The 19,322-nt window shown below is 41.1% G+C and overlaps 1 protein-coding gene across 9 annotated transcripts in view; it reads right to left on the bottom strand.

The window, feature by feature from the left end:
• The window catches only part of DDC (dopa decarboxylase), an 80,108-nt gene that overhangs the window by 48,464 nt on the left and 12,322 nt on the right, over window positions 1–19,322 (bottom strand). For 2 of the 9 annotated variants that reach the window (XR_007509742.1, XM_049830133.1), the window contains exons 1-3: window positions 15,703–16,241; window positions 9,570–9,806; window positions 128–241 (exon numbers count right to left, since the gene is read on the bottom strand). Coding sequence is in view for 7 of the 9 variants with exons in the window: in XM_049830133.1 (XP_049686090.1) it covers window positions 128–241; window positions 9,570–9,770 (315 nt within the window). In the remaining 2 variants the exon portion in view is untranslated. Of the gene's footprint in view, window positions 1–127; window positions 242–9,569; window positions 9,807–15,702; window positions 16,242–19,322 lie in introns of those variants that run through there. The other 7 variants (XR_007509741.1, XM_049830134.1, XM_049830132.1 and 4 more) reach the window with 4 other exon arrangements.

Raw genomic sequence — 19,322 nt, 5'->3', positions numbered from 1 at the left:
AAAAATAGTCCTGTGACTTCACTGCCATTAATCAATAATTTCATTGAAGAATGTTACTGAAATGCTTAAAATCTTCACAAGGTGAAGCACCATTTCCACATAGTAGTACATACCCTGGTAAACTTACCCAAGAGAAGCCCACACATCCTATTCCACCACACAACATATCCGCAAGAAGAGCTGGGAAGGAAGAGGCTGCAGGGAAGTAGGCAAAAAAGTATGGACTGTGCCAGTGAGTCACCTGTATTAAGGGAAAAATAGTAATTTTTAACTAACACAGGGAGCAGAAACAAATTGTCACAAAATCAGAAAAGACTGGGATCAGTCAACAGTTCTGGACTACCTGGCAGTAATGTAGGATCCCATTTTTTAGAAGAGATTACCTTTTTCTTCCTCTCAATTTTTTAATCTGTCTTTTACTCAAATTAGAAGTAAATTAGTCCTTGTCCCCACCTCCCAACAGATCTAAAATCAGAGTTCTCCATTCGTCTGCCTAGAAGACAAGACTTGCATGGGCAACGGCAGCATGGGTTTCTGTGCAGGGCACTGTCCTTGAGTCTCTGCTTTCAGGGACTCTCCAGTATTTTGTTCTTTCATCTCTATCATGTGACTGACTTAGCAAGAGGGCCTTCAGTGCAGCAGAGGTCCACAGAACTCTCTTGCCCACACTCTGGAGTTATTTGCTAAAATTCAGGCACTGAATCTGGCCAAACAGCTCCTCGCTACAAAGTGAAACCATCCATTCCAGTATCCAATACCTTCTGTGGAAAATAAAACTATCATCTCCCAATAACAAGTTGTGATTTATGTACAATTCCACTTTATATGTACTAATATGAGAGAACAACACAGTAACTGCACAAATTGTAGTTAATTTTCTTGCAGCAGCAATATTTAGAACTATCTTATGCAACGTTTAAGCAGTTTTAAGGATCTGTGAGATACTTGATAGTGCTCCACAACTCCAGTCTAATAAAATTTGAAAACAGGAAATGTACCGCCACACTGCAGTATTCAGTGGAAATAACGTGAAACAATATGTTTGGCAAAAACAGCGTTCACATTCAAGATAAAATGCAAATTTTAGAAAGAAAAGTGCTTCTAGAGGATTAGATGGACTATAATCAAGAATTCAGCAGAAAGCATATAATATCTTTCCTTGGCCGGAAGTCCACAGGCTGCTGAGTTATTGAAGCCTAGCCTTTTCTTATGCTGTTTTGTTTTCTTTTTTTCAATACTAGAGTTCTTCTGTTACAAGTGGAGGATGGTAAGAGCATACATTCTCTCTTGCCCAAGCGCAGTGTTTCCTTACTGTTCTGTTCTGCATTCCCACCTCTGATGAATTTTACCTTTCACACTCCCCTCTCTCCCAGCCTGTGATAAGGTTTCTGGTTCTGGAGCTAACTTGGAGATCACTATACCACACTGTTCTGCATGCTGTGAATATCCCTTTATTTCCTCTTCTAACCTTCTTCATGCCAACAACTAGCTCTTCTTTCAGGAACATTCTCCATGCTAAGGGGAAACTGTCTTAACTTTTATGTGCACAATGAATCAGATATTACTTTCTCTGCTGTAGTATACCATATATAATATTTCAGATAGCCCTATCTCTTTCATATGAAAACAGCTCCTATCCACTACAATTTTCCACTGTCTAAACTAGCCCTGTACCTAGTATGTTCAAGATTTCACTGTTACTGGTCACTAGGTCCAAATCTGCTCAAATCAGGTATCCAAACACAAGCCACTGTGAACATTTTTTTGCTGTATCTCATATCTGGTCAGGATCTCTTTCTTTGCTGTAACGAAGTGTCACGGTTTCAGCCCAGCCGGTAACAAAGCACCACGCAGCCGCTGGCTCGCTCACTCCCCCCCCCCAGCAGGATGAGGAGAAAATATAAAGAAAGGCTTGTGGATCAAGATAAGGACTGAGAAGGATCACTCCCCACGTAAGGTCATGGGCAAAACACAGGCTCAACTTGGGGAAGAAACCAAATCAATTTAATTTACTACCAATCAAATCAAAACAGGATAATGAGAAGTAAAACCAAACCTTAAAATACCTTCCACCCACCCCTCCCTCCTTCCCAGGCACAATTCCACTCCCAATTTTCTCTCCCTCCTCTCCCCCAGTGGCACAGGGGAACAGGGTATGAGGGTCGTGTCAGTTCATCACACCTTGTCTCTGCCACTCCTTCCTCCTCACTCATCCCCTACTCCACCGTGGGGTTCCTTCCACAGGAGATAGTCCTTCATGAACTTCTCCAACGTCTATCCTTCCCACAGGCTGCAGTCCTTCAGGCACAGACTGCTCCAGCACAGGCTTCCTCATGGAGTCACGGCCATCTTGGGGGGCATCCACCGCTCCAGCGTGGGCTGCTCCCCACTCCCCTCCATGGGCTGGGGGGCACAGCCTGCCCACCATAGGCTGTAGGGGCATCCCTCCCTTCCTCCCCCTCCTTCCTCACTGACCTCGGCACCTGCAGAGAAGGTCCTCTCACATCCCACTCACTGGGGGTTCCCCTTCTTAAATCTGCTCTCCCACAGGTGTTACCACTCTCACTGATGGGCTCGGCCTGGGCCAGCGGCGGGTCCCACCTGGAGCCGGGGAAGCTTCTAGAAGCTCCTCACAGGAGCCACTCCCGTGGCCCCTAACCCACTACCAAAACCCCACCACACAAACCCAGTACACAAAGTTTTAGAGCACTTGTGGCAAACACCTTCCTTTACAAATTAGAAAAAGATAGGATGGCACTTGGTTCTTCACAGGAAAATGATAAACAGATAAAAAAAATACCCAGTAAACAGCAGTCCCTGATAGGACGACCCCCCCACAGATGTCCACTTACGTCCATAATGAGCCAGGACTGCCACTGTTCATCTCCCCAACTCTAATCCTCTGTGATCTGTAAGACTTGTGACATTTATCTTGGGTTAATCAAGTTAAACTGCCTACTTGCTGGGAGCCATTTGTTTGATAAAACACAGCAGATTCCAGTTGCATCACTCACACAAAGAGAAAAAGCCAAAAGCCCTAGGGCAAGTGCAGCTGCGGTTCTTCCTCCTGCCTCCCCTACCCCCTTCTCTTGAAGCAGCTGTAAAATTCATTTCTTTCACCACATTGGAACAGGCACACTTAGTCAAATATTGCAAAGAGTGTGACATAATTGATGTTTGTTTTTTCAGCCCTCTGCTGATAAACAGTGGTACACAAGTGTCTCGGGTTCAGTAATTACCACTCTAATGCTTCTCAGAGACATTTTATTTCCCAGATTTCTTCTAAGGATGTCTTTCTTTTTGTGGCTTGCTTAGTCTAAGAGTCTTCCTTTACCACACACTAAGGTTAGGTACTTCAGCTGAAAGTTCATAGATTAATAGATCCAATCTTCAGTACTGCTCTTTGCAGTTATAACTAAACTTGATCAGTTTTGGCACTAAAAAAAGAGGAGATATATTTCAAGAGAACAAAGCAAGTCTGAGAGAGAAAGGTGACTCCTGCTGATATTTTTATATGCAGATCCTTTCTACCTTGGCTTCCTGCTGCGGAGATCAAAGTTCAGCAGTGGTTCCCCTCAGTCCTTGTGTTACATATTAGAACTTAGCACCATTATGGTCATTATCATATAGGGGACTGCCCTTTGAAGGTCTACATCCAATTTCACAAGAAATCTCCATAAAGTTTTACCACTCGTGAATGCTGGTTCTCCTATAGGGTAAAGACAGCGATAGATACTGCATTATTGCTTTACACAATTAATTGATCCTTGCTCCTCTGAAGGAACACCATTTTCACATTTTCAATCATCCAATAAGTAGCAAATATCTGAATGCAACTAACACAGTAAAGATGTCAACATGAAGGAAACAAGAATCACTTATGGGCCACTGATAGCTTATGGGCAAAACAAGGTTTTATGACCTCTGTCATATTACTTATTCTCTCTGAAGAAGCCCAGTTCCTCATTTATAAAACAGAGATAAGACATTCCTGGGTGAAACACTGGAAAAGCACTATAGCTGAAAAACACTAGACGTACTTATGAATGTTATTCTTGTCAGGAAAAAGATGGGAAGATTAAGAGAAAGTATAATGGGGGCAGATTGTCCCTATAGCCAATATCAAAAGTCCCTAAAACAAATTACAAATAATTTTAAAGGCCTCTAAACCAAATGTGACCAAGTCTTCCTATGCTAAGCTCTTCCTATACTCCCTGCCTCCACGTGTTTGTACAGCACCATCATTTTCACACTTCAGTTTCTGGGAGCACAGCTAACAGAGGCAGCCAACAGATGCAGCAGTTTGTGCAGCACTATGCACAGAAGAGGTCCAGAAACCCTGCTAAGGTTAGCGTACGTGGGCTCTGCGGTGGTGGTGTTGCTCCACAGGGCACAGTCCCCAGCAGCAACTGGAACAACTACTCCTGGCACATCACAGGTCTCAACCCAGACTAAGCTCCCTAGGAAGTACGCAGCTCTGCAGGCCTGGGATTGCAGGGATGATGGGGCCTCTTGTCAAGGCCGGGGCAGTGGGAGATGGTCTTCTAGCCTGCAGGAGGTATACACTGGTGGAGGGTCTGTATTTTACACAGCATAAGGACATCAGCAGACTATGCAGTATCAGAGATGACAAAAAAGAGATTGAGTGGATCTTCCTTATGACATAATGCAAGGTATCTCAGATACAGGAGCCTGAACCCCAAAAACGTACCAAAGGAGGGGCAGTCAGAGTCTCTGCTTATTAGCTTGGAAAATGGAGTTCCACGATGGTGAAGGGTAGAAGCTTGCAACTGCTGGCACCAGGAGGAAGGCTTCTGCTCCACCTGCAGATCTGCAACTACTGAACAGGTTCAGTGCCCTAGCTGCAGAGAGGCTGGGAGCCCTGCTGTGTCTAGTGAAGCACCCAAACAATCTGAGTGTTGACCCTGGTGTTGACAACAGGGATTTCGGTTTTAAGACCAGTGGGACTCTCTTTGAAGATCAACTCCTAGGAAGGATACAACTGGGACAAAAATAGCTTTGCAGACAGGCTGGCTAACCTGGTAAGGAGAGCTTTAAACTGGGAATGATGCAGGGAAGGAGATGAAAATCCACAATCAAGAGAGGAAGGTGGACTGAGGTGGCAAGCAAAGGGTGATGTGTAATGTGGACAAGAGAGATCTTGAAAACAAGATAGGACTAAAGCAGACCTGCCCCAAGTGTATGTACATAAATAAGGAAGTGCTGAGAGGACAGCATTACGGGGGGAAGCTCTCCTATCTTTTCTGGGAAATTAGCACAAGGGGGTGCCTCTCTGAGGCATCTGTATGCTATGGCATGATACACGGGGAACAAACGGGAGGAATTAGAAGGCTGTGTGCAGTTACAGGGCTGTGATCTCACTGGGATCACAGAGACGTGGTGGGATAGCTTATATGACTGAAGTGCTGCAGTAGATGAGGACAGGCTCTTTAGGAAGGACAGCCCAGGAAAGCGAGGCAGGGGAGTGGTCCGTTATGCAAGGGAACAGCAGGAATGCTCCTAGGCACTGCCTAGGAACGGACAATGAGCCAGTCAAGAGCTTGTGGGTCAGGACTGGTGGAGATTCCAAGATGGGCAACATTTGGGTGAGTGTCTGCTACAGACCACCTGATCGGGAAGAAGTACGTGAGTACAGCATTCAAACAGCTGGAAAAAACCTCATGTTCGCAGCACATAGTCCTCACAGGGGACTCCAGCCAAGCTGATATCTGCTAGACAGACAACACAGCAGGGCACAACCAGTCCAGGAGGTTTCTGGAGTTCATTGATGATCATTTCGTAACACAGGGAACTGTGGAGGAACTGATGAGGAGAGACATGCTGTGGGAACTGGTCATGGATGTAAAAGTCAGGGGCAGCCTTGACTGCAGTGACCATGAGATGGTGGAGTTCAGAATCATGAGAGCAGGAAGAAAGGCACAAAGCAGATCATAACCCTGGGCTTCAGGAGAACAGACTTTGGCCTGTTATGAGACCTGCTTGGAAGAATCCCATAGGAAACAGGCATGGAAAGAAGAGTGGTCCAGGAAAGCTGGTTGATTTTCAAGGAACACCTCCTCCAAGTTCACAAATGATCCACTCCACATGCAGGAAGTGCAGCAAGAGCAGCAGGAGGCCTTCACAGATGAACAATTAGATCCTGACAATGCTCAAATGTAAGAGGGAAGCATATAAGAAAAGCAAGGAGGGTCAGGTGACCCAGGAGAGGAGGGCTATAAAGACACTGTCTGAGTATGTAGGGACAGGGTTAGGAAAGTCAAAGCCACCTAGAGTTGAATCTGGTGAGGGATGTGAAGGGCAACAAGAAAGGCTTCTGCAGGTTCATCAGCATTAAAAGGAAAGTAGGGAAAATGTAGGTCTGCTGCTGAATGGGGTTGGGGACTTGGTGACAAAGGACAGGGAAAAGGCTGAGGTGCTCAATGCCTTTTTCACCTCAGTCTTTACTGGTAAATTTGCCTTCAGGAATCCCAGGCTCCTGAGACTCATGGGAAAAGCCTTGACCAAGGAAGACCTCACCTGGAGGAGGATTAGGTTAGGAAAAATTTAAATAAGCTGGACATACGTGAGTCCATGGAGCCTAATGGGGTGCACTCACAACTGCTGCAGGAGCTAGACGATGTCATTGAGACCACTCTCAAATATCTTCGAAAGGTTATGGCAACTGGGGAATGTTCTTGAGGACTGGAAAAAACAAATGTCACTTCTACCTTCAAGAAGGGCTAGAAGGAGGATCTGGGAAACTACAGGCCTCACCTCAATCCCAGAGAAGATGACAGAACCTTGAAGCTATTTCCAAACATATTAAGGACAAGAAGGTGATTGGGACTAGGCAGCAAAGATTTATGAAGGGGAAATCATGTCTAAGCAACCTGACAGCATTCTACAAGATGACTGGCTTGGTGGACAAGGGGAGAGCACAGGATATTGTTAAGACTTTCAATACTGTCTCCCATAACATGTTTACTACATAAGTGGACAGTGAAATGGAGTGAAAACTGGCTAACTGCCAGACTCATCGGGTTGTGATCAGTGGCATGAAGTCCATCTGGAGGCTCGTGGTGTACCCCAGGAAACAATATTGTGGCCAGTACTGTTTAACATCTTCATTAATGACCTGGATGATGGGACAGAGTGCACCCTCAGCAGTTTTGCCAACGATATAAAACTGGGAGGAGTGTTTGACACACTGCATGGTCATGCTGCAATTCAAAGGGACCTCAACATGCTGCAGAAATGAGCCAACAGGAATCTCATGAAGTTCAACAGAGAAATGCAAAATCCTATACCTGAGGAGGAATAACCCCCTGCACCAGTACAGGCCAGGGACTGACTGGCTGGAAAGCAGCTCTGCAGAAATGGTCCTGGGGGTCCTGGTGGATAAGCTGAATGTAAGCCAGCAATGTGCCCTTGCAGCAAACAAGGCCAACAGCATCCTGGGCCATGTTAGGAAAACTGTTGCCAGCAGGTCAAAAGAGGTGACCCTTCCCTTCTACTCAGCACTGGTGAGGCCACACCTGGAATGCTGCTGTGTCCAGTTCTGGGTTCTCCAGTACTAAAAGGACTTGGACATACTGGGGTGATGCCAGTGAAGGGCCATGGAGATGATTAATTGGAGCATCTGTCATATGACGAGAGGCTGAGAGAGCTGGGATTGTTCAGCCTGCAGAAAGCTCAGGGGGTATCTTGTTGGTGTGTATAAATACCTCATGGGAGGATGTAAAGAAGATGAAGCCAGGTTCTTCTCAGTGGTATTCAGTGACAAGACAAGAAGAAATGTGTACAAATTGAAATACAGAAAATTCCACTTAAACATAAGAAAAAGCCTTTTTAGTGTGAGGATGGTCAAACTTTGGAACCGGACAACAGAGAGATTGTGAAGACTTCATCCTTGGAGATATTCAACATGGGTCCTGAGCAACTTGCTCTAACTGACTCTGCTTTGAGCAATGGGGGTGGACTAAATGATCTCCACAGGTGCCATCCAACCTCTACTATACTATGACTTTGTGTTTCTGTGCTCATGTGAGTCTTCAGTATTTAGTGGAAACAACACAGGCAGAATCAGAGTTACTGTAAGAACTGGGATTTATGTAGTTGTGCTCTGTGTGTCACAAACACTAAGATTTCACATGAGAGGAAAGTTTTGGATAGAATATTTCTTCTTCAGAATATATCACTGTAAAAGTAAGTTTATTTGCAGGGCATGTAAATATCAAGAAAAAATTGATTTAGTTAAAGAGGGAACAGGAGATGTTGATGACATAATTGGAATTCAATGTCTCACTTTCTATTCTCAAATGATTCATCTCTTATTTTTCAATTTGATATTTTATTGAATGTTCTCAAGTGTTCAAAGCAAAGTGTTTTCTGTTCTACTTCACAGACAAAAAAATGTGGTTAGTATTTTCCTCCAATGAAAAAGAAAAGACTATCATATCTATGAGCAGCAATGAAAGTATTTGCATGTGTTGGACATAATTCTTTTATCTAATCTGCACTGATTTAATTCTGTTGGATTTAAGACTTCATCCACAAGTCTTTGAGAAGAGTGGAGAGATTTCCATTGACTTCAGTGGAGCTTTTGCCTGTGAAATGACAGCAGGGTTCGCTCCAGGGGAAACAAGACAAAGTCATATTGAATATAAAATATTTACATTGGTCAATGAAGAGGAATTGGTATTATAATACACTGACTAAACACATTTGCAGAGCAGTGGTTCCATGTCCAGTCACATAGCAATCATATCACCTACCTACATCCACAGAAGCAACCCAAATTGGTTATTGCAGAGATCCAAAGGAGAGATTCCTCATTAACAATTACTAATAAACCAGTCCTCTTCAAGCTACTTAGAGGCCTTAGGAGACAAGAATATATTTAAAAGAAAAAAAGGTATACCATGAATGGAAAAAGAAGAAATATTCAGAACTGGACAAATGCCAGACACTTTGTTCTGCATTGTCTGTCCAACGCTGATCTATCCAAGGACTAATATTTAGGTAGTGGCCATCTGCCTTAAAAGGTACTAGAAGAAGTTGACATTTAGGAGAGTAAGTCAACAGCAGAAGTGTTGGGAAGAATCCTTTCTAGCCAACTCAGTAATAAAAAGAAGTCTCCTAAGAGAATTTTAACATTTAAAGATCAGCTTGAAGGAACACTTTAGGCACAGCAGACTAATAAAAATCCCATTTTATAAAATATTTACTGTACTTTGCAAGTAGCAAAAATATCACATGAAATTGAAAGTTATGAAGCTTTGCCTTAACCAGTTCAAGAGAGGAAAAGGAATTATTTCCAAAAGCAAGCCTCGCATGAAGCAAAAGAATGATTTGATTATTTCCAGCAAGAACAGAAAACATTAGTTGTGTAAAGTGTTAGATCATATTTAACTATGGATATAAAGCAGACTCTTGCCTTCTAAAAGCTAATCAGTGTGAGTACTTATGTTTGTAAGGTCTAGCTGCACAGCCTTGAATTCACACTTTCCTTAGTCTTTGAAAACCTAAATGTGGTATTGAACATTACACTACAGATCCATTTTTCTTACCCCTGGCATAATGATCTTCTCAATGTCTTTAAAGACATCCTCAAAGCTTTCAGGATCCTGGGGTGCGCAGTCTGGAATGAGAGGTCTTAGATATCCTGGTTCCACATCTGGGAAGACCTGTCTTTTATCTATCTTCTCCAGGTAATCTGCAATATAGTCCACCATCTCCTTTCCTCTCTTGCGGAACTCTGCAGCATCCATGGGTATCAGAGTTTAGGACTTAATATCAGAAAAACCCTAAAAAAAAAGAAAAAAAAAAGAACAGTCACTTTTGAAGGAAAATTTTATTAGTTTTAACCTGTTATTCAGATGATTTATAGGATCGCTTATATGGCCTTTTTGAAAAGACCATATACTCTTTTACTTCTGCATATTAGGCCAATATCCATACAGTGTTGCATTCTGCCCCACTCTGTTATGAGCTGGACATTGTATAGAAGTAAATCACACTCTTAAATCTTTGATGCCTAGATCATGATGTAGATTAGCTTAATGCAGATAGGCTGTATCTTTAGCACTGAAGAGCAGGAGAGGTATGTCAATGATGATTCAGAAATCACAGATTTAATCTGTACTGCTGCTGGTTGACACAAGGATGTGGCACTGTTATGTGGCACATAATCAACTTCCTCCTGCCTTATAAAGAAGAGACCTAAGAAAACAGCATGCTGTGCATCTCTATTAAAATCTATAATAACAAGCTACAATAATCATAGTTATCACAGTCATCCACTGTGCTGCCCTGTCATTTTAGCTACTTCTTGCCTCTTGTCTTGCCTCAAAATTTAGCTTCTTTACTCTTTCACTGTAAATGTACACGCTGTGCCATTTACAAAACCTTATTTCTTACTGAGGTTTTAATTAGAATTCACTTAGAGTTGATGTGTACTGTATTTTTCAGGAAGATGTGAGGAAACTCTGTCTGGGGCTGTCCCTATTTCCAAGATGCCGGGCTGGAGCTCTAGGTGTGCTTTGAGCTAGGCAGAGACTGTGTGAGCACACCCAAGGTGATACATGGCTCAGATGAGGTGAGCTGAAATTTGCCTGCAAAGCGCTGTGCAAACACAAATTCATATTGCTAGGGTGCCTGCTCCTGCCATCCCAGCCCACCCAACTTTTTTTACTGTATGTGGCTGTGCATTCTGAGAGCTCAGTGAATACAAAGTTGAGACCACAGTGCCTAAAAAGCATCCAAGAGACTTTATACACTCAGGCTGAGTGAGTGAAACTGTTCCTTGGGATCCAGTAAGAAAACTGGCAAGTGAAACAAAGATAGTCACTGCTGGTGTAAAGAATTACTATGCTTAGCTCACATACCATCAGAACTTCACTTTATAAGGAAATAATTATATTAAGCACGATGTGAATATTATGCAATTAAGAGACAATTTCTTACATATCAGTTATTTGTGCTAAGGATTTGTAACTGAGGACACCATTTTGAGAAAAGAGAGATCCTTCTGGGTTTTATTATATTTGAATTAGTACTGTCACATGACAAAAGAAAGACATCATTGATAAACACCGTCCCAGAGACATCTCTGCTGCTACAAATAGAGGATCTGGGATTTGTATGGAGCAGCTGCTGCTGCTATTTAAGAAGGCAGGGTGCTGCTGGAGGTCATGAACCACTTCGGAAAGCAAGGATCTGCACCTGCACAGTAGGGACTTCTAGTCCCCCACAGAATAGCTGTTCTTGTTGTTATTTTGTTAGAGTAATACTACCCTCTTTAACCATCATGTAAGTGTTTACTTGGCTCGCTCTACGCCTTTCTGAAAGGGGAATTAGGACCTTTCTCAGATCTTGCTACTAAGTTGCCGGAAACACATTACCAGTAGTCATTATGGTCCTCAGAGGATTCTGGTGGGCAGCTTTGTGTGTCATCTCCCCTTTGAAACACTGTGTTTAAGCAAGCAGTTTTGATTCTACTCCTTCACAACCAGGATGTTTCCATTTCTTCAATGCCCCCTAAATCTTATGTGCTTTTTCATTTAACATATCTTTGACTGTAGTTCAAAATTTTAATAAAATTTCTAAATAAGTCAGCATGAACAGCAGCAATCAATATGTATCTCTGTGGCAGCAATATAATTACACCCCAAGGCTCAGTTCTTTGGTTTAGATATTTTTGCCAGAAGAAATCTAAATATTGTACTGTTTCACTTCTTTTTCAAAGTATCTCTAACTTAACCCTTAACTTATGCTACCGTTATTTCTTTCATGCTACTTCATTCATGAGTTCATTGCTATACCATGCTCTGAAGAACTTGCACGTGGTAATCTGTTATTTTTTTTCCCTCTGTTTTCAGAGATGAAAGCTGTGAAAATAAGAATTTAACCCATGACTGCCAAATTAGTGGGAGTTGCATGAGACTGAACTGACTCAGTACTTGAGGATTTCGTGTTTCTAGCACTACTGTTGCCTGCCACTGAGTTACAGTTATCCCTACTGACTTTTACACATGGATCAGTTCAGCTGAACTGAACATTGAGTAGCTGTGGGTCCAGTGGACCGTCAGTACAATGTCAGAATAGTATCACTATACTACTCTAGCTTTATTTTGTATCAATAAAATATAGGGCATCATTTAACATAGAAGACTCTGTGGATAGCTTGGTCTTTTCCCAAAATATAAATCAAATGGCATAAATTAAATAGCATTGTGTGTAAGCTCGAAACAACTCACAAACACACAGAGAAAAATAAATTTACTTTATCATATTACCACAACATAGATACTACGTTATGTATAGCTTGTGACCATTTTTCTACCACCCAGATTTTTTTGAATGTGAAATTTCTTTCTATTCCAAGTAATATTTGCATCATCTTGTTCCTATATAGTATACTGATATAATTTATTGTCATTTTATTATTAGCAGTTCGGACCAAGTTCTTTTTGGATATCAGGATAAGCAAATAAAATTTAGATCTAAGCGTCAGATACAGATTCTATGGTTTCAGCCTATGACCATGGAACTGAAATTTGTCAACTCAGTGTGACAAAATACACATTTTAGATAATCCCTGAGATCTTATTTGTTATTTGCCAACTATAGTTCTTCCCAAGAACTGGAGGGTTCACTGGCTCATCCTAACGTTGTTTTGGCTGCAATACTTCTGTCATAAATCACTGTTGCAAAAGCATTCTCAAAATTCAGGATAAAGAATTACATTGCAGGGGAAACCCACTGTTTTGCATGGGAGAAGTAATTGAACCAGGAAGCTTAAGCATAAAGAATGGGAGGATGAACCATCCATCTCAAATCTGTCATAGTTGCTGCAGTGTTATAAATTGATATAGACTAGTATCTAGCTAACCTCAAATGAACTTTCAATTCAGTTTGATCCAGTGAAATACATCAATATGCTTCAATCTGAAGCAAAGTATTTCATTCTTCTTTCCCCCAAAGACAATGCTGAGAAATTAAAATCTATCTAAACACCTATCTATTTGAACGTATCCATGCATCTTCTTTCCTAAAAGTCCCTGCCTGAAAATTCCTTACCTACTGTAATACACGTATCTCACCAGGAACCGCGAAGGCATACTCCTTGCAAGAACACAGCGGTCATTTAAATTTTCCTTTTCACCTTCTATTTTATATTTGTTCTTCTGTGAGTGACAAGACCCACTTACACTCTCATCCCTATTTTTATTCTCTTCCTCAACTGTTCATTATAGATTTCACTTCATCTGCTTGAAAGTATTACTTGCTATGGAAGCCACATCCAGTAGACTGAATATCTGACAATTGTAATGCTTACCAGTTAGTACTATAAAAATGCAAATTACTTCACCTCTACCAGTACAGAATATTTCTCTCTTCTACCTCTAACACGCATATACAACACATGTACAATGCAACAACAGAATACATAGAGAGCAAGATTCCCTCTATGCTGGTGTATTTTAAAAACCTAGAATGTTATTTTTCTAAGCAGCAAAACACCTCAGTCAACTCAGCCCTTAGGGTTTAAAATGAAAACACTATTTGAGAGCATCCATATTTTTTGAAGGGCTGAGCGTTACAACCTGTGTGTACTCGAAATATCCACTTAAGGCAAAGGGACTTATACTGCAAAATAATGCAGGCCACTTTTCCGAAACTAAATGGAAATTTCAGGGAAACTGAGCCTCTCTCTAGAGTATTTAATAGCTGTCTATTTTCTTGAAGGCCTATAAGAGTGATAAAGGCTCCATGCTCACAGGGATCCCACACCTCCCAGGATGAATTTCAGCATATTCAACATCTGCCAGCTGAGGAGATCACAACTTCTCGGGAGGCACCCTGCCTAATTATCAACCTCTACCACTTTGTAAGCACAGTCTGTATTCAAATGCATCAACAGCCTCACTCTATGATTGATAAGATACAATTTTACCAACATATATTATGTCTGAGTACTTTTGTTCCCAGCAAGAATCAATGGATATAGTCACCACTGCATACTTCTTCAGATCAAGTCCTACTTTACTGGAGAAGGTTGAGTTTTGCTCTTAACTTCAGGTAGAAACAAGAACAATCATGTTAAACCTTAAATGTTATCAATGTATCTTTTTTTATCAATACATAAACTCTTTGCTCTTTAATTTTGCTGGAATTTGTCAACGGACAACTACACTACACAATCTAAAGTTGACATATCCTTTCCTGCTTTGTTTAAACTACTCTTTCTACCTCAGTGCACTGAAATTAGAACATGACAACATTTTATTTTAGTGAAGTTACCGAAAATTGTTGTTGGTCTTTAGATCGTATATTCAGTATAATGTTCATTTGCAAACTGTTTTCTACTTTATTTGAAACTGAACCGTACAAATGAGCAGTTTATGCACAATTAAGTATTAAATACATAAATACATTTATAGGTATAACATTGTGTTATGTAGACAACATTCAGCTTATTCATTATTTCTGTTAAAAAGTATTGTCTATAATTTTAGAATCTGCTTTTTATATTAACTAAATAAAAATGCAAAAGATCTCTAAATACTACTAGGAAATTTGTTATGAGGAAGAAAAAGAGAACAAAGAGGAAAAAGGGGAAAAAGACAAAAAATGAGGAGAGGCGTATATTCAACATATTATAATTTTATGAGTGCCCGTTCTCCAGTTCATCAAAGTAAAATAAAGAATGGCTAACATAATAAAATCTTTTAGCAGCTCCTATATTAAATACAGAAAGGAAGAATGCATAGAACCATTAACAGCACCTTAAACCGATAGCTGCATTGTCTCAAAAAAAGTAATAACTGTGTATATTTCCAATAAATGAGACAAGTACACTTTCCATTCTGCCAAGTGATTGTTGCAGAATATATGGTAATCTAAAGGCTTGTGGTGCTACAATGACACCGCTGAAGCCATGAGGACTTTCTGTGCTACTGAACCCAACTGAAGGTTTTTGCAGCTGTTGCTACCGTTAAGCTCAACTTCTACTATTAGCAATAGAAGTATTGCCTGAATAAGGACTGTAGGATGAATTTGATATGAGCATGAGTAAAAAGGAGCTGGATCTACTCTGTAGTTCTACCTTTGCACTAGCCAAGAATTAGGTATATATGTCACGGGCCCTACATTTCATTTAAAAATTTCATTTTCCAGTTAGAAGTTGCTGGTTTTATTCATTGCTGTCACTGGCACAGTCTGCAACTTAGTAATCTTCCCTTCTGAGGTCTTATTACAGTGATGGGAAAGTGTTATTTCTAAGGAAAACCCCACCCTAAAAAGTCATGCATTGAATTTATCTTGAAAATTCTATTGTTAAAAATATTTGGCAGAGAATTTCTCAAGGTCTTCTTGGTTGGTCAGAACTGCTGCACTTGGAAAGACAAGATATAAACTTTTGGATACATGGGAGTCGGCATAAATGCACATATACAGCTATAGCTGACATACATCATATGTAAAAACAAGCAAACACAAAACGAGAGGTGCCCAGTACGTGGTGCAAACTTAGGTTAAAAAGAAACGCTTTTTGAGTATCATGGATTATCCCTAAAATAACACAGCCTGGCTGTTTATTAGCCGAGCTCCCACTCCAAGTAACCAGTTCTTGCATTAGTCCAAACGGACCTGCTCGAATTCAATAACGACAAAGCATGAAGGACAAAGAATGTTACTTACAGCGAGTTGGTAAGGTTTTTCCTTCTCCTCTGTCTTTCTCACTGTCTTTCTTTCCTCCTCTGTGACAGCTATAAAGCGCAGAGGATGCAGTTGCCGGCGTCCATAGGCAGCGTATCCACGTCCCCTCAGCCTATCACAGCTGAGCGCTTTGCATTCAACATGCAGCAGCAGCAGCAGCAGCATCTCCCCCTCCTCCCACACCTCCTCCAAAATACACTTAGCAAAAAAGCTACCCGAAAGGCAGACGGAGCTGGCCGCGAAACGGCCACTGCCGATGCTAACTGTGAAGCGGTGTGTGTTTCCTTCCATGAAGTCCATTAACGAGTCTGACAGCCAGTGTCTGACCACACGCTCCTGGTCTGTGTTACACACACACTTCAGGACATTTCTGCTGTGGCTGTTGCTGTAGAAGCAAGTGCTTTGAACCGCTTCTGTGAAACATTATTTGCAGGAGAGAAACACAGGTACGGTTGAAATACCACTCAGGTGACTGCAAGCTCTGAACAGGTACACATGTGGGATCAACAACCTCGGATATGCTGTATCTAACTTTTTCCAGTTTCTCTCTTTCATCATACACATGCTTAAAAGCAGTAGTAAATGTTCAAGATTTGTTCCCCTATTCTAAAACAAAAGTTTTACAGGGAGTTCTCTTTCCTAGATGAATCCAGGTAACTGCCTGGCATTTTTATTTAGTTTGAGTTTGTTTTAAAAAATACTACCAGCATTTCATAGTCCTGAACAGCTTATAGACAGGTAGTGTGGCAAGAGATCTGGTACAGCCACTGCTCCCAGTCTGGTCTCTAGTGCACTGCAGTATTACAGCCAACCTTTTTGTGAAGGAGGAAAAAGTTCTGGCTGTCATGTATTTTAAAACTATCATGGCTGTGTTTGCTGTTATAATAAGGCCAATTATAACTCTGCTACAATTCTAAAAGAGCCGATTCAAAATAAAACCAGGACCTAAAATCCACAGGTCAGCCTGAGGCTTTCATTGCGCTCGTGCTTGATGTTACTCTGTGACCTGACTTGCATTTTCAGTTCTTGGGTTGTGCCTGCTGTAATGTCTATAATGCAATGTCTATAATCTTGAAAGCATCAAGAAACCCAGAGTCAGTTGCAGCTGGCTCTCAGTTGTTTTCCACTGCAAATCAACTCCTGAGTGCGCAGGGTTACAGCCTGGACAAATCGGGACCCCATAAGAAATAAAAGGATTTGGAGATTTTTCCTATTTTTTGTCTTTCTCCCTGAATTCGACTGAAAATTCGAAATACGTTGTAAGGGTATAAGAGATGCAGAAACTGAAGATGTCTCTAATAAACGTAAAGATAACTCGAATCTAACGTTAACGTTTCATCCAAATGTCCTGCAAAAGGTAAACAACTTTCAAAGGAAATTAAAAATGGAAACTAAAATTAATATCTGAGTATTAAAATGCTGGTTTAATCAATCAGAGTATTGAAATACCACCTCAAAGTCATCTGATGTGTTTTTACTTCCCTGCTGTACCTGTAAGTTATCCTAAAAGTTGCTGTGACCAGGCAATAATTGCATTTTCTATTGAAATGGTATTTTTTTTATTTTTCAGGAAGAAAAAGGAAATGAAGTGTGAGAGGTACAACAGGCAAGGTGGGAAAAGGGAATTAAATGCCCTTCTAAAAAGCATACCCCATGTCTCTCTCTGAGTCTAATAATTCTTCTGGCTCGTACTACTTTTCATAATTCTCCTCATCAACCATGGGCAATACACAAATCTTTGCTTAACAGAATCTTTCTGTGGTGGACAAAAGCAAGAACATTAAGTTTCCCGTAATAGGTGCTGCCTAAGTCAGACCTGCTGTGGCCCTGGGAATGTGTTCCCGACCCTTCAGCGTGCTGGGTCTTTCACAGAGAAGAACTTCTCTTACTGCTGAAACACAATGAATAGAGATCTCCCTTTTACTGCCAAACTGTTTCAAAATCCAAGAAACCAGTGTGTGAGAAAGATGATCCTAAAAGATTTAAAGGCCAGGGCTTGTTGGTAAGCAACCAACAGATCATATTATTCACAGCTAATACAAGACAGGCTTCAACATGGTTTTGCTGTGCCCGTGCAGTAATGGTACCAATTTATTACCATTGCTGAACTCTCTGGTTTGCAAACAAGGTGGGAGAGATAACATGTTTGAACAGAAGGCTCCAGCGCAGAACCTGAGAACGATGCAGACAATGTGTTATCAGTCACTTTGCAGTCCCATTGCCAGTCCATGTGCAGGGACATGGATCAAAGCAGAGGGACTTAAACTGTTTGTACCCATTTCCCAATAGTTTTCACCTCTTCCATCATTATACAATGCAGATTAGAAATTAAAAGGCAGTTTTCTCAGGCCTTCAGTCCAGTTAGGACTAGAAGGCTTTACTCCCAGTTTTATTTTTCCCTCATCCCTATTCAGGATGACACTCATCTCATGCTAGCCTCCCAGTGTGGCTGTAGTTACTGAACTTGGTCAAGATGTGCTTCTGCTGTAGGTCACTGAGCCTAACATTATTTGAACAAACCTGTTCTGAGCTATAATGTGAAGAGCTTTAAATAGACCTAGATGCCATCAATATCTTAGATACTGAGAAAATAACCTGAAACAATTAATTAGGAATTGTGCTAGCACAATGTTTGTGCCTGTTTTCAACATTTGCTGTCAAAGGAACAGTCATTGTTGCCTAAGCATAAGAAAAACCGCTGCTTTGTTGCTTAGCATTTGGTTTACTCCTTATCCATAGTTTGAGGATGCTATTTGGAGGCTACAGGCCATATTTTCTGCTTCCCTCGCTGTTGCTTCTTCAGAAAAAAAACCAACAGTAGTAGAACCCTGTCTTTGTCCTTTTTTCCCCCGATATATTCTTCTATGAATGTAGTAATACCAGTAATGGAAAAGAAAATTATCTACAAAAAAGAAAAGGAAAGAAAAAACCTCTAAGAATCACTCAGATGTACTGGAATGAAAAGTCCTTACATGTTCCATAAACAAGATCCAAATCTGCATGAGCCACGAAGATAAGAATATTTTAGCAGAAATGTACAACTGTTTTCTGGATAAAACACAGGGTACGCTTCCTTTGGAAGAAAGTAAGAATTAAATAAAGCCTTCAGACACAAATAGATGGATTACTTGCATCATACAAGGATAAAAACTAAGTCTCCTGCAGAACATAAGCAGACTTTGCAACAGATTAGCCAGGAGATGAATCTCAGACAGAGCTGACAAACTGGGAAAGTATCTGTCTTATCTTTCATGAATATTTTATGTGTGACTTGTTTTCCCTGTTCAGTTCTGTATTGCTGTCTGTGTGAACATGTGAAGGTAAACCAAAGGATAAAAAGGAACTGCTAGCAAAGTGAACATGGACACAGACTCAAACACACAGCTTCGGAGGAGTTAGCATCCCACTTGCTGGTTCGAGGCAGCCTAAGCACTTCAGTCTTATGGAAGCAAGCCTACAGGAAAGAGAGGGGTTGTGATGAACTGAAAAAATGTCAACAGAAAAACTGACAGGCTGTGAAGAGTCACAGAGATAGTGAGAGCAGGCTGCAATCACAGTAGGCAGGCTCTTCCAATACAGAGATAGGAATAGCTTCTGCTGCG

This window comes from Accipiter gentilis, chromosome 27 (assembly GCF_929443795.1).
Source record: "Accipiter gentilis chromosome 27, bAccGen1.1, whole genome shotgun sequence".
NCBI classification, from domain to species: Eukaryota; Metazoa; Chordata; class Aves; order Accipitriformes; family Accipitridae; genus Astur; species Astur gentilis.
This window is presented reverse-complemented; position numbering and strand designations above follow the sequence as displayed.